Source organism: Anas platyrhynchos, chromosome 2, assembly GCF_047663525.1.
Source record: "Anas platyrhynchos isolate ZD024472 breed Pekin duck chromosome 2, IASCAAS_PekinDuck_T2T, whole genome shotgun sequence".
Classification (NCBI taxonomy): Eukaryota; Metazoa; Chordata; class Aves; order Anseriformes; family Anatidae; genus Anas; species Anas platyrhynchos.
In genome coordinates, this window is record NC_092588.1 from 45,307,369 (window position 1) to 45,333,182 (window position 25,814).

A 25,814-nucleotide genomic window follows, 5' to 3' on the forward strand; every position below is an offset into this window, starting at 1 on the left:
TTGTCCCAAGTCTCAGTCATCCAAGCTGATGGCAGTGCTCAAGTTATAAGCAGTTCACTTTTCTGATAACATTTATTTTAAGTAACTTAGGGTACTATTTAAGATGGATTGGTCATAACTACTGTCCTAATGACAACTGCCGTCACTGTAGATGAGACTCGCATTTTGTTGGGTACTGGGCACAGTAGTCAAGCTTTTCTAATGATGTTGCATGATTTTTCCATACACTGGCAATGAGTCTCTAAGTGAGTATCTTCCGCTGGGCCGTATGTAAAGAACAGCTTTTGATTTGAATGTTCTATAACATAACATAGACCCAGGAGGAAATGAATCTGGCCTCAATTTTTGAAGTGCAATGGTTGGCCTTTTCAGGGAAAGACAGGAGTTGCAATGGCACACAAATCTTCAGGCCTCTGAAAATGCTGACAAGCAGTGATGTACCAGTGCTTTTATAGGAACTTTTGGGTAGGTCCCCAGCAGACTGTGTACTCAGGGTATAGGGCATGTAGAATGCAGGCTGGAGTAGGAATGTCTGGCATAAAGACATTACAGTTTAGCTGCTTACATTGGTCCAATGTAAATTGGTGCCTGTCTCATTGAGAGGTAGTGCGAGAGGATGTTTTTGTCAGGAGAATGGTAGGATGGCCTTGTAGTCCCCTCACTATATTTTGCACCTTTTGCAAGAGTATATTTGTAAATTTGACCTGAAAGAAAACATTGATAATTGTTTCAAAATTTTCTATGGATGTTGCGGTTTTTATTTTGTTTTTTAACTGCTTTATGCAAACTGTTTTCTTCGCTATATGTGTTTGTTGTGCAAAGAAACAGGCTTTCCCATAAAGCACCTTTCAGCTGATAGTTGTTACTAGTATAATACATGATTTTGTTTATTTTTTAAGCATGCTTTTCTCTTCGGAAAAAAAGTGTCATTGAGTCAATGCATGTGCCATCGTCATTCCCATTCACATGCAAGTCAGAACAGGCATTGAACACATTGTGCACTTTTGTCCTTCTCGTTTGGTACTGTGGTTGGGAAAGCAAAACAAAAAAAAATGTACACTTTGCAGTTGATTGTGATATGCAGCAGTGGTAGCTGTGAATGTGTTTGTTATTGTACCCCTATAGAAGATGGTAATGGCTTGCAGGTGTAGGGACATGCACAGAAATGCACGTATTCTCTCTGCACTACATACAGATGGCCAAGCACTTTACTTCACTGTTGGTTAATACACAGAAAAAATATTCAGTTGTTAATGTGTACTATAACTGTATGTAAAGACTGACCACTATTGGGACCTAAAGAACAAATATGTGGCAAGAAATTACTTCTATTCCAAAAAAGAAGTGTCACGGGGTAGGAGGATTGTATTGGACAAGCATAGACACTTATTCTAAAAGTGATTAAAAGAATTTGAAAATAAAACCTAGGTCTCCAAACTTCCAGTTATTCTGCCACTGCTTTTCATCTCCAACTGTTCAGTTGTGTACACTTAGCACCAGTGCTGTTATGTTTGGTGTATGAGTCTGGCTGGGTTTGGTATATGAGTCTTGCTGGAAGTGTACTAATCTATTCTGTGCTTTAGGAATGACACTTTGTATTTTGCAGTAGCTTCCATGAGAGATCTTTATTATTGTTTTAATCATACATTTGCATGCTTATAACTGCTTTTAATATATGTTTACTATACAAAGTGGTGGCATTGCAAGAATAATAATGTTATAGAATCAATGTGTTTACTCTTCATGATTTGTGGTGCTTGCTGTTTTATTTTAACTGCTCTGTGTATCCATGAAACAGGTTGCCACTGAGATTTTAATTTAAGAGAGATGTGGGAATTAAAGTCTGTCTTAATTTTACTAACAAAATGAGGGTGAAAGAGAGGACAAAGAGTGAATTTTATGGTGGTGTTAAGTGAATCAGTGATAAACTATAAATTCGTTTCATCCTTGCCAATTCAGGATCCATGACCATAATGTAGAGTTGTTATTTATTTTGTGCAATAGACTTTTCTCAGTGTATCATAGCTTGTGTTTTTTACATGGCAGAATGCAAGACTTCTATAGCTTTGTGTTTCTGATCCATAATGTGTGAAATTTCAAAGGTTATGTTTCATGATACGAGTTTCAGAATGTAGACCTGACATTTATGGAACAAATAGAAATCTGGGACTATGTTGCTTAATGCAGCCAAGTGTTACATATCTTTGTTGTTAATAACTTAATTTTTAACATTCTCAGCATGTCATGCATTTAAGCTCAAATGAAAGTAGTTTTCTGCATTAATGGTTTATCTGTATGCTGCGTTTTTTCATTATGATTTGAGAAGATGTGGGAAAGAAAAGTTTAAAAAAAATCCTAAGCAGCAGTAAAATGAAAACATAATGCCTGACATTTTGCTTCTGGGGCTCTTTTGGGGGTGTATTTTTCCCCCCTCTTCAGTTGCCTTTCAGTCTATATTGTTTCCTTTCATTCCTAGTTCAGGAAAGACTTTTATTTATTTATTTATTTATTATTGAAGAGAGTCCACCATTTTGTCACATGGGTGGAAAAGTCTTTCCTATGTCAAAATCAACTATATATGAAAAGATTGTTCTTAAGAACAGATAATGGCATTCATGAGCCCTCCAATGCACTGCTACACTCCAGCGGGGGCATAAACTTCCCAAAAATGAGGAGATCTGCTCTTGTAACCTGTTTATGAAAACCATCTTGGAATTAGAATATCACTGTTAATTGCATGATGTTTTTCTTTTGGCATGTATCTTTCAAGTTTGTGTTTTCTTAAAACTTTTTTTTTTTTTTTTCATGTTATGTTGAGTTCTTTGAATGAAAGTGGATTAATAGGTTTTTGGCAATAAAATAATTTTATTAAACAAATTAATTATGCCAACCCCTGTATAATGACCGTGGCAGTGTTATTCAACAGATGGTCACAGGTTCTGTTTTATGAATGGGAATATTGGGAATTCTCCATACTCATTATGTACAAGAGATTCACAGATGTCCTTTGCAAATCTGCTTGTGAAAAGCTGTATGTAAGTACTATATTTTGGTGGAGATTTTAATGTTTAACTTGTATACCACATGACATTTCATTTTCCTTTTCTCCTGTTTTATTTATGTGCCATACAGATAGGACGACAGGAATGTTCTACAGACTGCTTTAACAGTGATCTGTTCTAGGAATTTACATCTCACAGCTTTTTTTTTTTTTTTTAACTGAAGCATTTAGCACGAAGTGGTTGAATAAATTTGAAAAGTAAACAGAGTTTCATCTCATTAAAGACAAATATTTATTATGTAAGCTATCATACATGCTCTATATGTTTCTATCTTACTTTCAATAGTAAAAGTGACACCTTATCATTTGGTAGTTATTGGCTCTTTCTTGCAGATCCATGGGCAGTTCAGCTAAGAGGTCATTTATCTCTAAATATAGATGAGCTGCAAAATGTTGTGTCAGTAAAAGATGCTGGTGTAGTTTGTGTTAGTTACTGTTTCTGTTTCTACAATGAGATCTGGAACCATTTTTCTTTGGAATAAGTCATAAAATTTCTCATTTTCCTCAGTGGTAGTTACAAATTTTACTCATCTACTTTGTGTTTATTCCCTTCACCAGAAGAGCTAAAGCTAGAGATTTATCTGATTGTGGAGACAAGGAAAGCACTAAATTAGTTTGGTACACTGAAGGCTCAATATAGCAAAGCATTTGGTGTGTGTTTCACTCTGAGTAATCCCATTGACTTCCAAGCTAAGTAGAATTAATCTTGGGATACAAGATTCTTGTCTTATCCTACAGTAGTCTTGTATCCTAAAATTAATATCCCTCAGGCGAAGTGTAGAGCAGTTATATATTCGTCCTCAGCAGAGACTGCACACAATGTCCTTGGTTTATACTTAACTCCTTCTGGTGTTTGGCTTTACTAGAAACTAGACTTCAGTCTGCATCTTCTCCATATACTGGCTTGCTCTTGGTGTTTTGTTTTCATGAAAAGACTTGTCTAGCATCAAATTAGGACCCTGCAGCTTTACATCCAAAATAAAGATACCAAAAAAAAAAAAAATTGTGATTAGCTAGGAATAATTTCTAGGAATAATTTCTCCCACTAAACAGAATGACTGGGCAAAATCTCAGTCATCTCTTTACCATACATGTCAAATGTTAGATCATTTACTTGATGCTTCAATACTCTGCTCTTCTGCCTCATATCTTTCCTTTGACAAATGGAAAGATAGAGAGGCATAGGGATGATTATTATCATCTTCTCTAGGCACAGCATAATTTGTTGGCATTTTGTGATAAAACTTTGACTTAGATTTTCATGTTCACATAGTTTTCACTTTTTTTTGCCATTATACAACATGACTTTTGTCTGTCCATGTGTATGTGTCTATTCTGCCAGCTTGGGTCATCCTGTACAGAGCTGAACTTAACTATGGGCCCTGCTTTGTGGACATGGAGGAGGCAGTAAAAAAATGAATGTTAGGGGAAAAAGGAAACCCTAAAAAGCAAATATATATCAAAGGGAAACATCATATTTAAGGTTTGTGCATCAGTCTCTCATGTTGAGGTTCTTAGCCCCTAGCGCAGCAGTGGGCTGTGCCGCAATGTGAATGGTTCTGGTAGCAGCATCCGCCTGCTCTCCACCGTTTTTCTTGCCTTTGTGGCTCTTGGGGCTCACCCAAGACATGGTGGGATGGGTAGTTTGGTTCTGTACAGCCACACGAGCACAGCATGCTGCCTGGAAGTGCCAAGACATGGCCTTCCCACAACTTGAGAGAAGGTAAGTGAGAGATTTGCTTGGCAATCACTGGGTCCGGCAGCGAGTGCGTCACCTGGGGCGGACAAGTGCGGCCTGCCTGTCACGATGGAGGTGTGCCACGTCCTGCTCCCCCTCCTTCATGGCAATTGGGTCTAAAGCACGGATAAGTGGCTGCGAGGCTTTGCAAGGGATCTACTTTTGTCACAGTGGTGGTATAAATCATTAAAGTGGTGCTTCCCTAAGATGCTGGCAATGAGGTTGTGGTCCTTGGTAGAGGTGGAAGTTGTCTTGAAAGACCAGAAGGAGGCTGGAGGAGAACATGGGGCATTGTGTGGGCACTTACTCATTTGTCTAGGGAGGATGTCACAGAGGATGGATGATTTTCTCTTTGTTCTTCATCATGTAAATCAGGCCATGGGGCAACAATACAATGACTGGGCTGTGGTTATACCAGAATATTGTTATTAGAGCATTGGCTGTCTTTTCACTTAATTTTTAGTAGAATATTTGTTACGCTCTAAGTGGCATTACTGTTGAACAAGGGTCACCTGGTTTGACACCTAGCTTGGCAGGACTGTGCACTGGGGTACGTTTTTGGAATCTGTGGGGGGAATTTACTACTTGAGAATTTTTAATGTTTTTGAATTTTGTGTCCATGAGTCTGGCTGTCCTTGCCCAATACCAGTGTGAATTTTCTGTCTCAGAATTGTTTGAAGTATAGGCTGTTCTTTATTGCTTTCTGCTTGCGTCTTTGGTTCAGTGCAGATCTGACCAGCTTCTTCTCTTTGTTTGATTTTGAGTGTTGTAATTTGCTTTTTATTGCACAGTGCTTATGTGTCTTTTAAGAAGTGTACTATAAAAGGGGTTAATCAATGAAACAGCTTTTATGTGGTTTGGTGTATTTTATGTTGTATAGTGTGTTATTTAGAAGAATAGAGTGATATTGATTTCTTTTTTCAGGAATCTTTTTTTTTATTATTATTATTATTTTTTAGCTGAACATTTTGGAAAGATATTGCAGATTAATTGAAGTTACAGATTTTAACCTTCTAAGTCATAAGTCATTCATGCTCATAAAACTGCAGGAATAATTTGTTTCAGATATGTTCCTTGTTGATATAGTATTACTTTAATAAATCCCCTCCCTCCCCCCCCAAGATCGTAACACAAATCGCAGTTATAAAAAGAGAGTGCAGAGTAAGACTGGAGGAAAATGGGAGGATAGAAGAGATCGGTATTAAGCCCAGCCCATTCTGATTAATTCCAGAATTTTAATGCTTGCAAGTGTATTAATAGACAAGCATTCATATTTGTATATTTTAAGATCTTTTGAATGAGGTATCATTTTCCACGTAAAACAATCTGGCAGGTATTTGTTATTTCTAACCTTTAAATATTTGGTATTACATTATCAACCCTGTAGTCAATCCATTTATGAAACACAAAGCACTCCCATTTGTAGAGATTTATTCTTGTATCATTTTTCCCGAGATTTGCCAGAACACCATCATGTTCGTGTTCTGAAGGTTAATGCCCAAAGTCAAGCAGGCAGAAGCCAAGTGCTGCAAGGTTTCCAAGATTAGGACTGATTCCCTTCACAAAAATAAATGATTCCTGCCATGTTCAGTGATTTTGTGCAGCACTACTCACGGCTGAGTGAGTGCATCAATACTGTAGTCCTTACATGCTGTACATACTGATGACACTCTGTGTTAACTTGATTGACTGAGCAGTATACTGGAGAGGATGCACCTGCGAGAGATGTGCAGACATATATATTTTTATTCTGGTTTTGAAACATTTATTTTACGTTTTTTTTACTTGGAAGTCTTAGTTTCACATTCCATGGGTTATCATGTTGTGCTGTTAAGGTAGAGCAAACAGTTATGTGCTTCTTTGTTGTCAAAACTGTATTGGAAAATGATCTAAGGTGCATCTTCTTTCTCTTTATAACCAAAAGCCTGATTTTATGTTTTAAAGGAAAATGACATAAAGGGGACGAGTGTGAAGTCTGGCAAGTCAGTAGCTATGTAAATTATGCTTATTTTAAGAGATTCAGTGTAATGGTAGAGAAATGTCTCATGTAATTCACTTACAAGCAGTGTTTTTGTTACATTTTTATGTTTTGTTATCATTTTTGTAGGCTTTAAGACAACAGCAGAAAAGAAGAAATGGAGTCTCAATGATGGTAAACAAGACTGTTCCTCGTGTTGTTTTGACACCATTAAAGGTGTCTGATGAGCAGTCGGATTCACCTTCAGGTAAATAGCTAAAGGACTATTTGCAAGATCAGTGCTAGTCACAGAGCCTTCCTCTGAGTCAGATGTGTAGCGTGCAGAACTAGGGACTGCTGAAAATGATGTTTCCACTTGGAGGCTTTGTTTAACATCTTTATTTCCTTATAAAATCTGTGACGCAAGGACAGGGATTTTTCTTTAATTTTAATAAAGAACTGAAGGCACACAGTAAAATGGCAATTGATAATAGCAGCAGCTTTAAAGGAATGCAAAGTAACATTTTGTTTGGCTCTGGAACTCTAATGGAGGACCACATGCTGGTATTCAATGCCATAAAAAGGAGAGGGGGAAAAAAAGGCAAGCTTCTTTACGAATGTGAATTTGTCTCTCAATTCTGTGTTGCAATACTAGGATCCTTTTGTTAGCTTTTCTTGTTCTGGTGCTGTTCTTATCACCACAGCATAACCTTGACCTTTAGTTCTGGTTGTTAAGTTTCTTTATTTTAAGCGATTTCTATGTCTGTGTTTAACACAAATTGACAATTGTATTTCCAGGCATCTCTCTTCTGTAAGTGTTACTTCACAGAAAAATGATCTTTTTTTACCTTTAAATTGCTTTACTGCCCTATAACTTGGGGTTAAAATATTTTTAAAGATATCTCTTGTGCATTATAGGAGAACATTATTTTTATTAGATCAGTGAACATTTTTATTGACTGTAGTATTCAGTAAACTTTAGTTTTTGGCACTTAATTGATTTATTGATCTTTTTCTTCCATTTCCTCTGATGATGAGAAATTGTATTGTGACCAGAAAGGTGTGTTGCCTTTGAGCAACTAGATGTCAATTTTTTTTAATCCTATTTTTGCTTTGTTTACGGAGGGGGAAGGGGGAGAAGGGGGGGCTGGTGGTGCAAGTGCATCAGTGTCATGTTTTGGGTGTTTTATTTTTTCCTAAGGATCTGAATCTAAAAATGGTGAAGCAGATGGTTCTGATAAAGAGATGAAACATGGGCAAAAGTCTCCAACTGGGAAACAAACAAGCCAGCACTTAAAGAGGTTAAAAAAATCTGGTTTAGGTGAGTAAGAGTAGAATAAATATCTTATTTGTTATCTTAATGTTGAGATGTTTGTAAACTCAGTGTTCTATTTAAAAGTTGTATTTTGCTGGTTTATATATGTCCCTTTCTCAAACTTAAAAGTTGACCCGTTCTCAAGAAGGTATCTTTCTTTCTGGCTACCTGTAAAATCCATAGGCTTTTTTTTTTTTTTTTCTTCCCAGAATGCTTTTCTGTAGTTGCTTTTTAAATTTGACAGACCTAACCAACTGCAGACAGAGAGGTCATTTAGCAGTTGGCTTCTGATTGCTGCATTATGATTTTTGGGTGGATGGCAAGGGGTGGGTTAGCAAATATTCTTTCTTCCTGTTAAATTTGCTTGCAGTCTAATACACACTTAATCCCAAAGAGAATAGCATCTTTTCTTACATATCTGTCCTATTAGAAGTTAACCCTCTTTTCCTCACTTGCATTATTCCATGTCCTATAGAGATTTGGTACATCATTTTTGATTGATTCTGATTCTTTGGTTGATTTGTTTCTTCAGCTGGATCCTTAATTATTTTTGAAGCTACATCTCTTGAGGTGGTAGATATAGTTTCTGGTTCTTATTTTCCATGTTTTTAGTAAGATCCATGGATGTTGATCTGTAATTAATGCAGAATTTTCTCTGAAGAGATGCAAAGAGAAAATTCTCAATAGCTCCATGTGATAGGCAGATTTTTCTGCTCTGCATGAAACATAATTGGAAATGTTCCCTAAGGAACAGAAACAGTAGTATTCACTAAGACTCTTGTCTCAGCTAAAGTAAAGTAGAATAATTACATAACTGTTTCTTTATCTTTACAAAGGACCTTTGCATTCAGCAGACTGCTGAATCATTTAGAGAAATATTTTTGCTATGTGGCCATATTGGGGAAATTAGCAAACAAGCTTTTCATAGTAGCTGGATAATCCTAAAAAATATTTAATGTCTGTTTTTGTGGTGATAAGATTGTTTTTCTTTATTAATGACCTGACCTAGTTCTATTTTTATATATAACAATTCTGTAAAATAGCTTGAAGATATTTTACTTCCTAAATATCATAGGTTGCTTGTTAAATAGTCTATTGCCAGTTCCTGGTGAGCTGTTTCATGCAACCTTATTGTATCACAGCCTCCCATGAAATTGTATTTTGCTTTTATATATTATCTTCCTGCAGAATATTTATCGATCTCAGATGGATACCTAGTGTCTATGTTGATCAAATGGCATTACTCAAAACTGAAAATACTCTTTCAGTATTACAACTTTGCTGCACAAAGATATGTTCAATTTTAGATTATTTCCTGTACCTTTTCTCTAGATGTAAAACTGAGATACATAATTTAATGTATCCGTTCTTCCCCAACCCCAGATATTTCATCAAAATGGCGTCTGGTGCCAAATATGGAGTGAATACATTAGATTTTTTTTTTGGATTTCAGGATAAATTCTCCAGTCTTTGGGCACAATCTTTGGAAAGTAGGGGACATTGTGTAAAGTTTAAGGTGTTCAGTGATTTCTGTCCTTTTCCAATTTTGATTTTCATACTTTGATGTAGAAACATGGTGCTCCCACACTTCTCATAGGTAATTCTTTATATTGGAGATTAATCTCTTTTCCAAATCTGTAAGCTTGTGTTTCTCTCTCATCTTCCACATTCTGTTTCTGATCTGGCCAGTGGTTCCCCAGACTATGGTAGCAGCTACATAAGGATTCAAAATGTCTGTCTTTGTAGAAAAACAATATGAAAAGCACTGGCATATGCTCTGTCATAACGTTCTCTCCCTCATAGTTACAAGTAGCTATGCGGTAGAGGCGTATGGTCAAATTCCAGAGAGTGGCTACTTTCCATGCTACTCTCAAACATTTCCCTAAATCTCACTACAAACTTGAGACCTACAGTAAAGGTCCTAAAGCTAGGAAGGATACAGGAGAGAGAATTTGTTCTGGTGGTATATTTTTGTTGTTGTTTGTTTGTTTGTTTGTCTTTCCTTTGGTATTTGGTTGGTTGGTTGGTTTGGTTTGATTGAGCATGTCAATGCTGGCTATGTACAGTGATCTGCTGACCTATTATGCTAGGAACAGTATACATATTTCTTCAACAAGTTGGTAAGCTGCCTTAAAAGCCTGTAAGTAAGTAAGTAGCCAGTCAAATAAATCAGAAAATGTGTAACTCTGGCACACAGAATTAAGCCTGAGTTTCTATTACTCTCTTGGTCTCTTCATGCCATTAAAATATCTACCACTGTAAGATGTTACTGACTTTGCAATCATACATTTTGGTTTAGTTTTGATCATCTACATACGCATGGTTTTCCTTAGAATATGAAGCATTAGCTGGGGAAAATATTACTCCAGTTTGGAGTTACTTAAAAAATGTGAAGTGTATTCTGTACTGATTAAAGAAAGGAGTATACATACAGGCATTAAATTTGGATACATCATACTACTTGTGTTACACTTGGGGATTGTGTTCTATTTGCATTTATATTTAGTGGGTGGAACAGATGGTAAGGACAGTTTACTGTGATGCATTCATGAAAATGAGCACTTCTACACAATTGTCGTTTCTAACAGGGCATTCATTTGTTTGTAATGGAGTCTTTGCAGTACTGAAATACAGTATGTTGAAAATATGTGTTAGAAAAGGTTATCCTATGCTGAATGCAAAGCCACCCTTGTCTAGTTCAGTTACTGTTGTTTGCTAATAAGTAAAAGGAAATTGCAAGAATGTTTGTGGGAGGCTGTGACTGAAGGGGAGCATATCGGTTGTAGTTCTTGCTGCAAAGGTCCATGTGAATGTTGAGTAACATCAGTGTTGATAGCAGTGGAATATTCGCTACAATTGTTTTTTTAGCAATTCTGCAGGATTTTGTGTATGACCTAGTCAAGACCCCTTTTGTAGCATCATTGAAATATTTGGAAGAACAACAAACCAAAGCCTGGAGGAGTTTCCTAGGAAGTGTTAGAAGTCTCAAAGTTGTTCTGGCCACCTGTGCTCCTCACTTCTTCCATTTCTGTGTTGAGTATTGCAGTATGTTAAGACTGGAAGGCAAAAAGGGTTATGGCAGTATGTATATATCCTAAGCAACACTAGTTAGTTGCTTTTCAAAGGACTTTATAGGGTATCTTGTAATATTATCATAGAAATAAATCAAAATGAGGCCAGGCAGGACATCCAGTGGTCATCTAAATTGTTTGTCAGTCACAGGGCAAGATCAGCTATACACCTGTCACTCCTGGCAGATATTTCTCTACAAACTCTTAAAAGTTTTCCACTGATGGAAATTGCAATTCCTCCCTATGGATTTAATCTGGTGTCTTCCTGACATATGTGGTTAAAAGCTTTATTTTCCCCATATCTTACCAGTAATGTTTCTTGCTGTGCAGGAGTTTAAGCTCATTACCTTTGCTATCTGCTGTGGTCAGTAAAAAGACACTGATCTTTACCCCTGTGCATCAGACTTCTATATATTTTCCCCTTCCCTCTGCATAACCTTAGTCTTATTTTTCCTCACAGACCCTGTTTTGTAGACCTCTGGTAATTCTTGCTGTTGCCTTCTCTGTGTTTACCATTTTAGATCACAAGTTCTTGCAAAAATTCTAAGAAACGCATGTTTTCAAACACTAAACTAACCCTGTAAATATTCTCATCTATGTGATCAGTCTATTCACACAGGTAGTTTCTAGCAGGTGGAATGAGTTAGGCAGGCCATAGTGCTCTGTGGATGCAGAGCATAGGCCCAAGAGCAGCTCTCTGTAATGATTGATTGGCATCAGTCTTGTAAAGCAGTCTTTTGCTTGGAAATAGATGCACAGAATTATGTTGATGACATTACAAGAAAATTCGCTGCTTCTGCTGAGTTGAGTTGATCTCCTGAACTGGAAGTAAGGATGTGTCTGTTGTGATGTTGACTGGAGTATACCAAGTGCTCAAGAAACAAATACAGGGAATATAAAAGAAGCTGTTACACACCTAGAAAAGGATGTTACCTCTCTCAGAGTACTCTTTCTGTGGACCTTGCTATACTATACAATAAAAGCTAAACTACTGGAATTGTTCTTGTTCTCATCCTTTATTTATGTTTAAAGTTATTTCTTGTTTATTCACTCCAGGACATTTGAAATGGACCAAAGCTGAGGATATTGACATAGAAACACCAGGATCTATTCTAGTGAACACCAACCTGAGGGCTTTAATAAACAAACACACCTTTGCTTCTTTACCTCAGCACTTTCAACAATACCTCCTTCTTTTGCTTCCAGAAGTAGACAGGCAGGTAAGTAGAAGCATGCAAAATTTCTTTAAGTTCTTACCAAGGCTATTTTAAAGTGTGTTTACATGGGCTGTCTTGATTGGCTAGGAATTGTTCTAGAAAAGAGTAAGAAGAAAATTTCTTCATTAGGTAAATACTTTATTAGGTAAAACTCTTAGAGGTAGAATGAGTGTAAATTTTACCTCGGCATCAACCAGATTCTGCTTCCCTTCTTTCTGGAAATTGCTATTCCCTGATTTGTCAGAATGGAAACTGGCCAGCAGATCTTCCAAACTTGTCAAGTCTCTTAATTAGCTTTCTTTTATATCTACAATATTGTAAATAAACTTCTCATCTTCAAGACTACTACATATTTTCATCTTTGACCTTCCTGGGAACTCTACCAGCAATGCCTAGGTCAGTGTTAGTTCTGTTGGCTTGTTCTCCTCCTACCCTTCTACACATGCCTGTATATGTGTCTGCTCAGTTCCAGTGCACTAAGTTCACTCGTTCATATTTTTTACAAGGAACTTCTTGTTCTAGGCTCACTGCTTTTGGCTCATACTGGTTGTTAATCAGTTATGTCATGGAGAAACATTTGAGGAGTAAAAGCATTGAAATAAAAGTACAACTTTGTGTAGATTCCTACAGTGTTTAGTCCTTTGTGCATTTGTTATTTAGATTGCAGGCTTCCCAGAGCAAGAAGAAATCTTTGCCACATGTCTAGCAGTTAAAATAGTGCAGAGAGCCAGCACCAAATTCAGTCACACATTTGTTTGACTTCCAGGGGTAATCAGGGTTACTGATCTCAGTGGGGGCTACTCATGTACTTTTTCAGATACATTCTTAGGCAACCTACCCAATTAGGGCATTGAATTTTTTGCAGATGGTCAGTATCTCACTTTTTATTTATTAACTAGAGGATGCAAGTCTCTTAAAAGAGTGATTAAAACCCGGATCTTAAATCAGTAGAAAAATGGCATGAATTCATTCCTTAAGCTGTTACTCGGTAGCTTCTACCACAGTAACACAAGGGAAAGCATTGTATAATAAAAAGAGAATGAAAAATTGTATTGATGTGCATTTATTCAGCCTCTTACCCAGTTACACACTGTATGTTATGGACTAAAATAACGTACTTTCATAATGGAATATTTGTAAGAGAACATTAAAAAACAAAACCTCAGGAGAAACAATATAAATGTATTTATTCTCAAGCTCCCACGTGGTGGGCAAAACCAGTACTGACGAATTTTAAGAAAACATTTTCCCCTGCAAAAAACAGATTTTAACTTTGTGCCCAGAAAACCTTTTACTGAATATCTTCTAGTTAAAATCATGTTTTCTCTCCAAGCATCATAAATTACAGTGTTCAGACATTCAATTGCAGGCACTGTGGCCTTATTTATAAAGTTTCTTACTTGAAAATTTATTAAAACACAGAGGCTCTAAAACTGACAGGCCATTCCCCTTCTTAATCGGTTTCTTACAGCACAGATTTTGGCAAGAAAAACAAGAGAATTAATTTAATTATGTCACCACTAAAAGGCAATACGTTTCTTTTTAATTAGTATTTCAGAAAACGTTTACATAATGCATACATTTCAAGTGTTATTTCAAAGGTTCAACATTATGTAATTGGACAGTATTACTTCCCAGGAGAACTAGTCACAAAAAAGAGTTGTCATGCGACACGTACAGGTGTCCTTCTATCTCTGTTCTTCTCACAGTATTCTGTAGGTTTGTACAGCATACTGTATTTTAAGGTACATTTGGAAGGCAGAAGTCTTCCTTCACCTCTGGTGGATTAATGTAAATGTATGGCCTCCAAGTGTGATAGCTGAAGGATTGTTACCTGGTGGGGAGTAAAGTAGCAATCATCTGCCCAGTGTTCTCCCTTTGCAAAGGCTGTAATAGAGAATTTGATCCCTTTTTTTGATATCTGAGATTGTGTCCTTTGCTATGCCTAAAGAGTAACATCCTAGATACAGACTGATGAAAGCAATTGAACTGATGTAGTTTTCCTTCCTGTGGAAGTAAGGTAAGCGGGAAACACCAGTGTGGTGCTCAAGGATCAAGTGAGGACAAGAGCAAATTCCAGCCAGGAAGTTCTGGTGAGGGTGTCTGATGTTAGTTGTTCTTACCAGACACGCCAGGGTCTTTTGGTCTTCCTCTTTTAATTGTGCTCTCTAAATCAAACGGGGCATCAGTCAAGCAAAAATCCTGTAAAACTATTCCTTGTTTTAGCCGCCCGTCTCTGAGCATTCAATTTCATTATTTTCTGTTGTTGTTTTCTTGCTTCATGTGAACATTGCTGCTTCTGCTCTTCTGGCTGTGGTGTGTTTCCTCTCCGTGTGCTGCCCTGCAGTCAGTGCCGCTGTCTTCCCCAGAGAGAGCTGCATTTCTGTGTTGTCATGTGGATGTAGTATGTGAAGTACTGTAATGAATGGCACCATAAAAATGTAATAGAGTTATGCTATTTGTATATATATAGTGATCTGTGAAATAAATTACTAATGAAGTGCAGTCTCATTTAGGCTTTATTACTGCTCCACATAGAAAAGCCCTATGATGAATGATCCTTTGTCATTTCTGTCATAAACACCATTTTTCTGGGCGGTATAACTCCTCCTCCTTAAATCGTACTGAGCTGAAACTTGTCACGCATATGTCAGTTTGAATAAGCATTTTTAGAAACCATTAGTTAAGGGAGTTGGGGCTTTCTTTCTTTTTTTTGTATGTATGAGTGGTAATTATAAATAAATAACTTTCCTCTCTACCCTGGTTAGACTAACATGTTCAAAAAAAAGTTTAGGTTCAATTCAGAAGCTTCACAGGGAACGTTTTCAGTTTTTTCTCTGTCTTTCAAGTTTTGCAGTTGCTGTCAGGGAGCCTGTTATGGCTACATGGAGCAAAGAGCTTTAGGAAAGTTGTCTCAGAATGGAAGAAGATAATAAAAACTCTGCTTATGTTGGCAGTATTATTTTTCCTGCTCCATCTAGATTTTTGACAAAGTGGAAGTGCAAGGTCTTTTTCTTCCCATAAGACAAGATAAATTACATCATCAGTTATTCGTACGAGAAATTGATTTCAGCTTGTATATTAATTTAAATTTTATTTCAGTAGCAATGAGGCCTGTGTGTAATTCTCTGTATTCAGAATGCCTGAAAAAGAAATTGGAACATGTTGACAGTCATGGTAGTAATGTTTCATCAAGGATTCCATTTGCTTTCATTTGGGTTTGGTGTGAGGTAATATGTGAATGTTGTTCACAGAAGCAGCCATGACCAGACTTGTCTGTTTAGTGGGCTACTCCAGAATTTTACATCACTGGATACAGAGAATTTCATGTCTCCAATTTGGACATCCTGATTTTGAGCTCTTTGTCAGCCTAAACGGTTTGAAGGGCTCAACAACCTTAAAGCTCAGTTGATGCAGAAGCCTCGTGTGGGATCCCTCCATGAGAAATAGGTGTCTGAGCTGTCAGTAATAAAACATGTAGGTGTAGAATCTATGCAGAAAGCAAAGTTCCTGCAAAAAGATTTCACTTATCAGAAATCCCAGCAAAGAATTTTTCTGATCAGCTCCAATTAGAATGCTCTGCAGCTACAATGGAATTTCCTTCAGAGAAATACCTACTTCTAATATTAATACATCAATCTGATATGTAGGTATAACAGAAGCCTTCCTGACCACCTCTCAGCAAATATTTATCTTCAAAGCAGAAAGTTTCTGTCTGTATCTAGATGCTCTGTTGCATCAGCATCTCTAACTATTAATTGAACAATGAATATCATGCAAGGATAGTAACATGTCTGTGTGGCAGATTGCTGAAAAGGAATGGCAACTGACAATATCTTTTCTACACCGGCTTCCCATGTTGCTGCTGCTGAGGAGTCAAATTGCCCCTCTTAACTCTGGGGTATGGGCAAAGGGAAGGCAAGTAGGTACATTTAGTAAGCTGCCAAGAAATGAAGTACTGCCCTATCTGAACAGTAGCAGAAAGCTTAAGTGATTTTGCTCATCCTTAGAGAGTTACACAAAATGTTCTTTCCTGATGGCTCTGAAAAAAATGTCTTCACAGAGCCTACAAATGCTTAAATAATTCTGATCTTTGAAATTTTAACTCCTGTATTTCCTCTTCTGGTAGCACTGGGTTCTTGCGAGCTTCTTACAGTATGCACCTGCCTTGCCCTCTCACATAGGTTGGGAATTTCAGGAATTCTCAGTATGTTACTTTGTAGTGTCCTTCTACCTGACCAAACCTATTCATGAATAGCATTTTATAGCAACAGAAGATACCCTGGCAAAAATTTTACTGTCTGAGCTTTACTTATTTTATGGAAGAAACTTAGCATTCTCTTTTTCTGAATCAGTCTGCAATTTATAGATAGTCGAAGTAGTTACTTAAAAGCAGAACTATAAACTTAAATATTCTCAGGGAAATACCTAAGCCATGTAATATTGTAGAATTGACTGTATTTCAGGTTTATAGTAAGCCAATTTACTAAACAGAAAAACATGACTTACAGATGAAAAGATTCTAAAATGGGTCAAAACTCACCTTAATCTCTTTTTTTTTTGTTTCTAAATCAGAGAATCTCTAAATAATTACTGTCTCGTGGGTCAGTGCCAGTATTGTTGTTACATGATACCATTATAGCATATTGTCATTTCATGGTCAGCTCAAGGTTTCTGTCTTCACCCACTCAATTTAGGTTGATGCTGGCACTTCAGGTTGATTATATCAACTTGGAAAGGTTCCCTCTCACCTTGAAGTGAAAAAACGCACAGGTTGATGCCAGCCAGTGATTTTCTTTTTTCTATTTAAAATAGTTAGAAGTAAATGTGGGGAAGCTGTCCACAGAATTCCATTTCAAAACCTCTTTGCTTTCATGTAGTTTAATTTAGCTTAATACCTGTTCCTATCATTTAAGCGACAGTAACATTGTTTTTGTTATGCCCCAAATATTCCTACTCCCAGACACATCAGTTTGAGTTCTGCAGGGAAGAGAGGGTAATGAATAATACAAAAAATGTCATACATTCATAGAAGACAAGGAGGGAAGCCTGGTATCTCCCATTCTGACAATTGGTATTTATTTTAGTCATTGAGTTCAAAAGAATTAAATAAACGCTGTCTAGTGTATGTTTTACTGTATATTAGATTTATATTAAAAGAGAGAAGAGGAGCTTTATTTTCATATTTCTTTCCTTGTAGCAGTGTAACCATCTTCCTGTTCACTTTCTTAACTTCATCAGTGCATTAAGATATTTGCCATTGGACCTTTCCAGCATTTTCTTTGTAGGAAATCAAACAGTGCAGAAATTAGTCCTGTGTGTGTTATTTACTCCCAGGTTGTTTTTTTTTACATTTCTATCTCTACTATTAAAGTCTAGTAGTAGCTCAATGGTTACCTTATTTTACTTTTCTGCTAATACTGCAACCTCTTAGCTGTCCTTTTCAGTTCTCTATCAGCAGAAAACTCAGTAGCTTTTAAATATTTATTATTATGTTCCTGTACGTTTGAGTTTTACACTGAAATAGTTTTACGGATATGACAAAAGCACTCAGTTCAGAGGAAAACATTTGAGGAAGAAGGTGAAATGTAACATGTTTTCTGCATGTAAGTGTATTAAAAAGCTGTTAAATTGGCATCCCTATGTGCGTAGTAATTGAAGGTCATTTTCTGCCAAATGTCTCCTTTTAACTGACATTTTTTTCTTTGTTTTTTTTGGTTAATGTGGATAGCGTAGCATTGTTGTAATGTGCTTTATTTTTACAGCTTTTAGGGTAGTTTTAATGTAGGTATCTTATTGGATGGATGGATGGATGGATGGATGGATGGATGGATGGATGGATGGATGGATGGATGGATGAAGAAATTCCAAAGCATGTAAACTGCCTTTTCAGTAAGGTCCTGGGGCTCTGATTCCTGAGCTGTGCTAGAGAGCACCTCTCTTCAGAGAGCCTGCTTCCCCCCAGCTGGCCCCTCTGTCCTTATGCTGGAGTTAATACCTTTTTTTTTTTTTTTTTTACTAAACACAGCTGTATGGATACATCAGCACATTTCACAGTCATGAATTAACAACAAACATCAGTTTCACTTTACATGAATTGAAGGCTGAAGGATTTTAATTCAACATCCCTCTTTGCTTTAGCTACAGAAATACCCCTCTAGCCTCCCTAGTGCAGTCCAGTGGGGCTCACTGCAATTGCATTGCAATCTGGCTGCTCTGTTGGAGGCAGCAATGGAATGCTTGCTCACTTGTTTGCAGTAATCCTCCAAGGTCCTCCTCAATATCAATGCTTCTACATAAGTAAATAGAGAGTTTTACATTTTTTATTGTGTCATATTTTGTTTTGTTTTTGTAAGCTTGGTCACTGTATTTCAGAAGTATGAACTAATTTTTTCTACTGAAGTTGTAGCTACAAGCTCTTTTCACACTTAGAGCATGTCTCACCTTCACAAACAACTATTGCAGTGGAGTTAGCAGAACTATTGCAATTGCATTTGTCTGATGCAAGGCTCAACTTAAACCATCTACTAGGCCACAGCAATGGTGCCGTGCCAGCTGGAAGCCTAAATCCAAGAGCCATGGCTGTCTCTGCCATATCTCTTTCCAGGACTCCTACTGGTGTGTGAGGGGCCCTGGGCTCATGTTTGTTCTCCAGATACAAACTAATGAAGCGTTGTTTCCCTCTCCTTCTCTTCAAATTTTATAAAGTACAGTGCACAGCTTTAAGTGCTTAAAAGGAAAAAAAAAAAAAAAAAAGAAAAAAAAAAGGGAAGAAAAAAAGAGGACATTTATGTGCTGTAACAGTTCTGTTTGCATTTGATAGAATTATTAGTACTTTTAAAAGGCAAAACAATTGATAGAACAACTCCCCTTGAACTCTCTTCCAGTAGGGAAGTACTTACATAAATGATTTTTTAAAAGACATTTTACTACGAGCTGTGTTATGAGTGTTAAAGAGGGTATAACTAAAATGTGGACATAAGCGGTAACATATATGGACACAAGGGACTGGCATGCTTCAAATTATACGTCTATTAAGGATGCATTGCAGTGCTGCGAGGTGTAGTGTTTCAGCTGTTCCTTCCTTGCAAAGTGCTAATAAAGTTGGTCTGCAGTGCCTCCAGTGTTGCCACTGTAGGGCTGCACTGATGTTATGTGGAAAACAGAGCATGCCTCGCAATTCCAAGTCTGAAGATAGAGGAGGACTTATAACAGGGTGGTGGATGGACGTGCAGTGAAAAGATGAGCAAGCAGAAGTGATCCATCTGTGCTTCTGCTACAATCGCTCTCCCTCTTTTTTTTTTTTTTTTTTTTTTACTCTTTCTTTCTCCCTCTCCCTCCCCCTCTCTTTTTAACTCTGTCTCTTCCTCCCTCCCTGCCTGCCTGTCTCCCTTTGTAACTCAACATCTCTATTCACTATATTTGCCTTGTTTAAAGAAGGCAAAAAGAGGTTGAGGTTTTTTTCCCAATTATTTCAGAATATTACTATTCTTTGTCTGTAAGTTACATCAACTCAGATTTCCTTTAGCTTGTTCTCTCCTGCCAGAAGAACATACAGCCTTTTTTTTTTTTTCATAGGCAGGCAAAATTTTCTAATGGCTACAGAAATGGGATAGGATGCAGGATTTTCATTTATGACACATCAAAGTAATATACTAATTTTAGATGTTTACATATAACATCCCCTCGCCTCCTGTTTCTCTGGACCAAAGGCATAAATCTTTTATTTTTATCAGAAGCTAGAAGAGTAGACTCTGGCTTTTATATTGCTTTTTCTGTGCCTTCTCCAACATTATTGTTGGGTAATTTAATAGTTTTTTTTACTTTCTCCAAGCCTACTTTCTGAAATAAGTTTTGTGTATGTGTATTGCGCATTTGTAAATACTTGCTGTTTGTTACATGTTCTGCCATGCTTGAGATTGGTATTCATACGATGGATGTAACCGAAAAATAAATTTTAGTCAAAATTTTCATAATTTGAATGCAGTTAGAAGGTACTCTTGGCTGCATATTCTGATTTTCCTTACATTTTACTTGCTTTTTGCTTCATTTTAAAACATGCTTTATCTTTTTCATTTTGCTGGGTTCATTATTCTCCTTAAATTCTTCATTTAATTTCTTGCATCTGAGCCCAACCAGATTGGATTCTATTGTTGTTCTTGACACTACAGTGTATTGGAATGAATATAGCTATCCCACTTGTCTTCTTGATTTAGACAAGGTCTAAATTAACAAGTCACATTTCATTTCGAAAACATATGTTTGCAATTCTTCAGTCTTACTCGGCATATTTCCTGCTTTAGTGAAGATGGAAAAGGTCTTTGTTTCTTTCTTTAAAAGACTCTTCCTTTTCTTCTCCTCTCCTCTTGTTGTCTGAAGCAATTATCCCTATGGTAGTAGATATTTTCTTTTTCGTCTTTTAATATTTTACTTCTAAGTTTAGTCTGGTTGTTTTTTAAAGGACTGAAGTAATATTTAGAATTACTTTCACCATCTGTCTTCAGAATCTGTCTTTTCATTTTGCATTCAAGGACAAACTGTCTGTGCTATGTTGGTGGTCAGATGGGAATGACAGAGTTTTACTTACATGTATAAGGACTGATAACTTCATCATCCGGACTAAATAAAATTTAGCCATATTCTGGGTCACTCTGCTGCTAAAATGTGAGACTTATGGAAGAGAAATCACAGAGTGAACATTAGCGCTCAAGTTGCATTACATTAGTATTGCTATGAGTTGAGAGGTATAGCATAAGCAAGTATTTCTCCATGTCATCTACCTAAAACATGAAGTTAGACTGGCTGAGTTTGTTGCTCTGGGAGCAGCTCTTAGGTCAGATTCATGTGTTGCTGTCTACCATAACCCTTTATGTTGAATGTATCTATCTTATTATTCTTGTACTTCTCAGCTTTAGTATTCTGTGTCCACAGCAGCAAAAGGGTCGTGAAAGGTTGCATCTTCTCAGAAGCAATTTTCTTATATTCCCATATCCCTACTTTAAACTCAGAATTTCTTCCATTGTTGTTGGCTTTAAATACATGGAGATTGAAGGACAGATTTTTCTTCAATGTCATAGTTCTGTGAGTAAATGTGTGTATGCATTCTTGTGTTTGAGATGAGCCTCTAAATGTTCCTTATCTTCAGGCAAAGAAACAGTTGCTATCCTTTTGTGTCTGTGTTTTTGGCAAGTCCTGAGTGTTTTTTCAAATGTTCTGTAGCTTCCAACTGCATTACTTCTTTCACATTCCTACCATCTGTGTCCTCCAGACCTGAAATCAACATTTTGTATTAAACTTGGTAATTACCAACTCTTTTACTATTCATTTTCCACTCCCCACCCCCCTCACTTTATTTTTTTTCTGTTCATCTCCAATGTTATACTGTGCCATTTCTCTGCACATGTCTCAGTTTCTTTTTTACCATTGATGAAAATTTGCTTCCCTTCAGGAAAGACAGGCGGGAAAGACAAGGGGATTAGTTTACACTCTATGTAAAGGAACAAAGTATGCGTATGGAGCTCTTCTGTGGGGTAGATTACAGTCTGGTTGAGAACTTGTGGGTCAGGATCAGAGAAGAGGCCAGTGGCATAGCTGACACTTTGACAGGAGTTTGTTATACCATCTGATCTAGCTCAGCACTGGTGAAGCTACACCTAGTATATGGCATCCAGTTCTGGGCTCCCAAGTACAAGAGAGATGTGGAGCTGCTGGAGAGTTCAAGTGAAGGGCCACTGAGACGGTGAAGGGTCTGTAGCCTCTATCCTCCAAGGAAATGCTGAGAGAGCTAAGACTGTTCAGCCTAGGGAAGAAAAAGCTCAGGAGGATGTATGAGTGTGTATGAATACCTGATGGGAGGATGTAACAGGACAAGAAGGAATGGACACATGGGAGTCCATTGGGAAGTTCTTATGAACGTGAGGTAAAACTTGACTGTGAGGGTGACAGAGCCCTGGAAAGGTTGCCCAGAGTTGTTGTGGAGTTGTTGTGGAGTCTCCCTCCTTGGAGGTCTTCAGAAGCCATCTGGATATGGTCCTGGGCAAGCAGCTCTAGGACACTAGTTGGTGGAGTCTGCTCAGGACACTAGTTGGTGGAGTCCCATGGGAGGCGGTTCTGAAGGGCAGAGGGGTCCAGAAAGGCTGGGCGCTCTTTAAGAGGCAAATCCTAATGGCGCAGGAGCGGTCTGTCCCCATGTGCCCAAAGATGAGCCAGCGGGGAAGAAGACCAGCCTGGCTCAACAGAGAATTGTGGCTTGAGCTTAGGAGAAAAAAGAGGGTTTATAATCTTTGGAAAATTGGGCAGGCCACTAAGGAGGACTATAAGGATGTAGCGAGGCTGTGCAGGGACAAGATTAGGAAGGCCAAAGCTCATCTGGAGCTCAATCTGGCTACTGCTGTTAAAGATAACAAAAAACGCTTTTATAAATACATCAACACAAAAAGGAGGACTAGGGAGAATCTCCATCCTTTACTGGATGCAGGGGGAAACTTAGTTACAAGAGATGAGGAAAAGGCGGAGGTGCTTAATGCCTTCTTTGCCTCAGTCTTTAGCGGCAAAACCGGTTGCTCTCTGGATACCCAGTACCCAGAACTGGTGGAAGGGGACGGGGAGCAGGATGTGGCCCTCACCATCCACGAAGAACTGGTTGATGACCTGCTACGGCACTTGGATGTCCACAAATCGATGGGGCCGGATGGGATCCACCCAAGGGTACTGAGAGAACTGGCAGAGGAGCTGGCCAAGCCCCTATCCATCATTTATCAGCAGTCCTGGCTATCGGGGGAGGTCCCAGCTGACTGGCGACTAGCAAATGTGACGCCCATCTACAAGAAGGGCCGGAGGGCAGACCCGGGGAACTACAGGCCGGTCAGTTTGACCTCAGTACCAGGGAAGCTCATGGAGCAGATCCTCTTGGGAGTCATCATGCGGCACTTGAAGGGCAAGCAGGCGATCAGGCCCAGCCAGCATGGGTTTATGGAAGGCAGGTCCTGCTTGACGAACCTGATCTCCTTCTACGACAAAGTGACGCGCTGGGTGGATGAGGGAAAGGCTGTGGATGTGGTCTACCTTGACTTCAGCAAGGCTTTTGACACCGTCTCCCACAGCATTCTCCTCAAGAAACTGGCTGCTCTTGGCTTGGACTGGCGCACGCTTCGTTGGGTTAGAAACTGGCTGGATAGCCGGGCCCAAAGAGTTGTGGTAAATGGAGCCAAGTCCAGTTGGAGGCCAGTCACTAGTGGCGTCCCCCAGGGCTCGGTGCTGGGGCCGGTCCTCTTTAACATCTTCATCAATGATCTGGATGACGGCATTGAGTGCACCCTCAGTAAGTTTGCAGATGACACCAAGCTAGGTGCGTGTGTCGATCTGCTCGAGGGTAGGAAGGCTCTGCAGGAGGATCTGGATAGGCTGCACCGATGGGCTGAGGTCAACTGTATGAAGTTCAACAAGGCCAAGTGCCGGGTCCTGCACCTGGGGCGCAATAACCCCAAGCAGAACTACAGGCTGGGAGAGGAATGGTTGGAGAGCTGCCAGGCAGAGAAGGACCTGGGAGTGATGGTGGACAGTCGGCTGAATATGAGCCAGCAGTGTGCTCAGGTGGCCAAGAAGGCCAACGGCATCCTGGCTTGTATCAGAAATAGTGTGACCAGCAGGGCTAGGGAGGTGATCGTCCCCCTGTACTCGGCTCTGGTGAGGCCGCACCTCAAGTACTGTGTTCAGTTTTGGGCCCCTCGCTACAAGAAGGACATCGAGGTGCTTGAGCGGGTCCAAAGAAGGGCAACGAAGCTGGTGAGGGGCCTGGAGAGCAAGTCCTATGAGGAGCGGCTGAAGGAGCTGGGCTTGTTCAGCCTGGAGAAGAGGAGGCTCAGGGGTGACCTTATTGCTCTGTATAAGTACATTAAAGGAGGCTGTAGCGAGGTGGGGGTTGGCCTGTTCTCCCATGTGCCTGGTGACAGGACGAGGGGGAATGGGCTAAAGTTACGCCAGGGGAGTTTTAGGTTAGATGTTAGGAAGAATTTCTTTACTGAAAGGGTTGTTAGGCACTGGAACGGGCTGCCCAGGGAGGTGGTGGAGTCACCATCCCTGGAAGTCTTCAAAAGACATTTAGATGTAGAGCTTAGGGATATGATTTAGTGGGGACTGTTAGTGTTAGGTTAGAGGTTGGACTCGATGATCTTGAGGTCTCTTCCAACCTAGAAATTCTGTGATTCTGTGATTCTCTAGGTGGCCCTCCTTGAGCAGGGAGATTGGAACACGTGGCCTCCAGTGGTCCATTCCAACCTCAACCATTCTTTGATAGGGTGAGAAAGTCAATAAACTCTTCTTTAAGTAACTAGAGGAAATCTGTGTCACAGACTTGTTTTTTATCTCAGAATCGCAGAATGTTTACTTCTCTCTTGTACTGAGGAGCCCAGAACTGGACACAGTACTATAGGTGTGGCCTTACTTATGGGGGACATTAACATCTCTCGTGTTGCTGGAAGGGCAACACAATAGAATCCAAACAACAAGTTTTCTGGAGGATACCAGGATATTTCTTGATAGTGGTTAGTGGAGTAGGCTGCTGAGATTTATACACAGATGGATCTGCTGTTCAGTGGCATGGAATAACATGTTGGGGGTTTAATAGGTTGGGGGTGTATTAATAAATGGCCTTGCTAGCCTTAGTGATAGTGACTGTGGAGTTCAGGATCCTGAGGTGAGTGAATAAGGACAGCAGCAGAGTATAGACCCTTCAGGTGAACAAACTTCAGCTTGTTAAGGAAGCTGGTGAGTGGGATCCCATGGGAGGCATTTCTGAAGGACAGACAAGCTCATGAAAGCTGGCAGGTGAGCATTCTCCAAGAATTAGAAGTTTTCATACCAATATTCATAAAAACAAATAAATGTATCAAGAAAACAGCTTGGCTAAGAATGGAGCTCATGACCATGATCCAACACAAAAATGCAGATGGAGGTGGAAGTGAGAACAGGCTGAAGAAGGAATTTTGAAACTGCCCTAGCATGTAAGAGTGGTGTAAAGAAAGCCAAAGCTCAGGTGGAGCTGGAATGTGAAAAGGACATCAAAATCAACTTGAACAGCTATTGCAACAGTAGTAGTAATAGCCTGGACAAGGAAAATTTGGTACCACTGCTGAATGGGGTTTGTGATGTAGTGACTGTGGACTGTAATAATTCCTTCTTTGCCTCCGTTTTCACCAACGAGGTCTCCCTGGCCTCTGAGCTTAGTGAAGGCATTCAAGGAGAATTGCTATCAGTAGATAAGGACCAAGCCAAGATTACTTGAGAGAACTTGGCTCATAGAAATATATGAGAAGCAATGGCCTGCAGTCCAAGGGTGCTGAGAGAGCTTCCTAATGTCTTTGCAAGGCCGCTGTCTAAATCTTTGAAACATCATGGAGGAAGGGCCCCAGTGACTGGAAAACAGAAACATTGCACCCATCTTCATAAAAAGACAAA

At 38.9% G+C, this 25,814-nt stretch overlaps 1 protein-coding gene across 3 annotated transcripts in view; it reads left to right on the forward strand.

Annotated features, from left to right (window-relative positions):
- Positions 1 to 25,814, forward strand: part of ASXL3 (ASXL transcriptional regulator 3) — a 136,205-nt gene that overhangs the window by 73,694 nt on the left and 36,697 nt on the right. For all 3 annotated transcript variants that reach the window (XM_027452167.3, XM_072034642.1, XM_038174564.2), the window contains 3 exons: positions 6,907 to 7,024; positions 7,958 to 8,077; positions 12,199 to 12,362. In XM_027452167.3, coding sequence (XP_027307968.3) covers positions 6,907 to 7,024; positions 7,958 to 8,077; positions 12,199 to 12,362 — 402 coding nt within the window. The remainder of the gene's footprint in view (positions 1 to 6,906; positions 7,025 to 7,957; positions 8,078 to 12,198; positions 12,363 to 25,814) is intronic.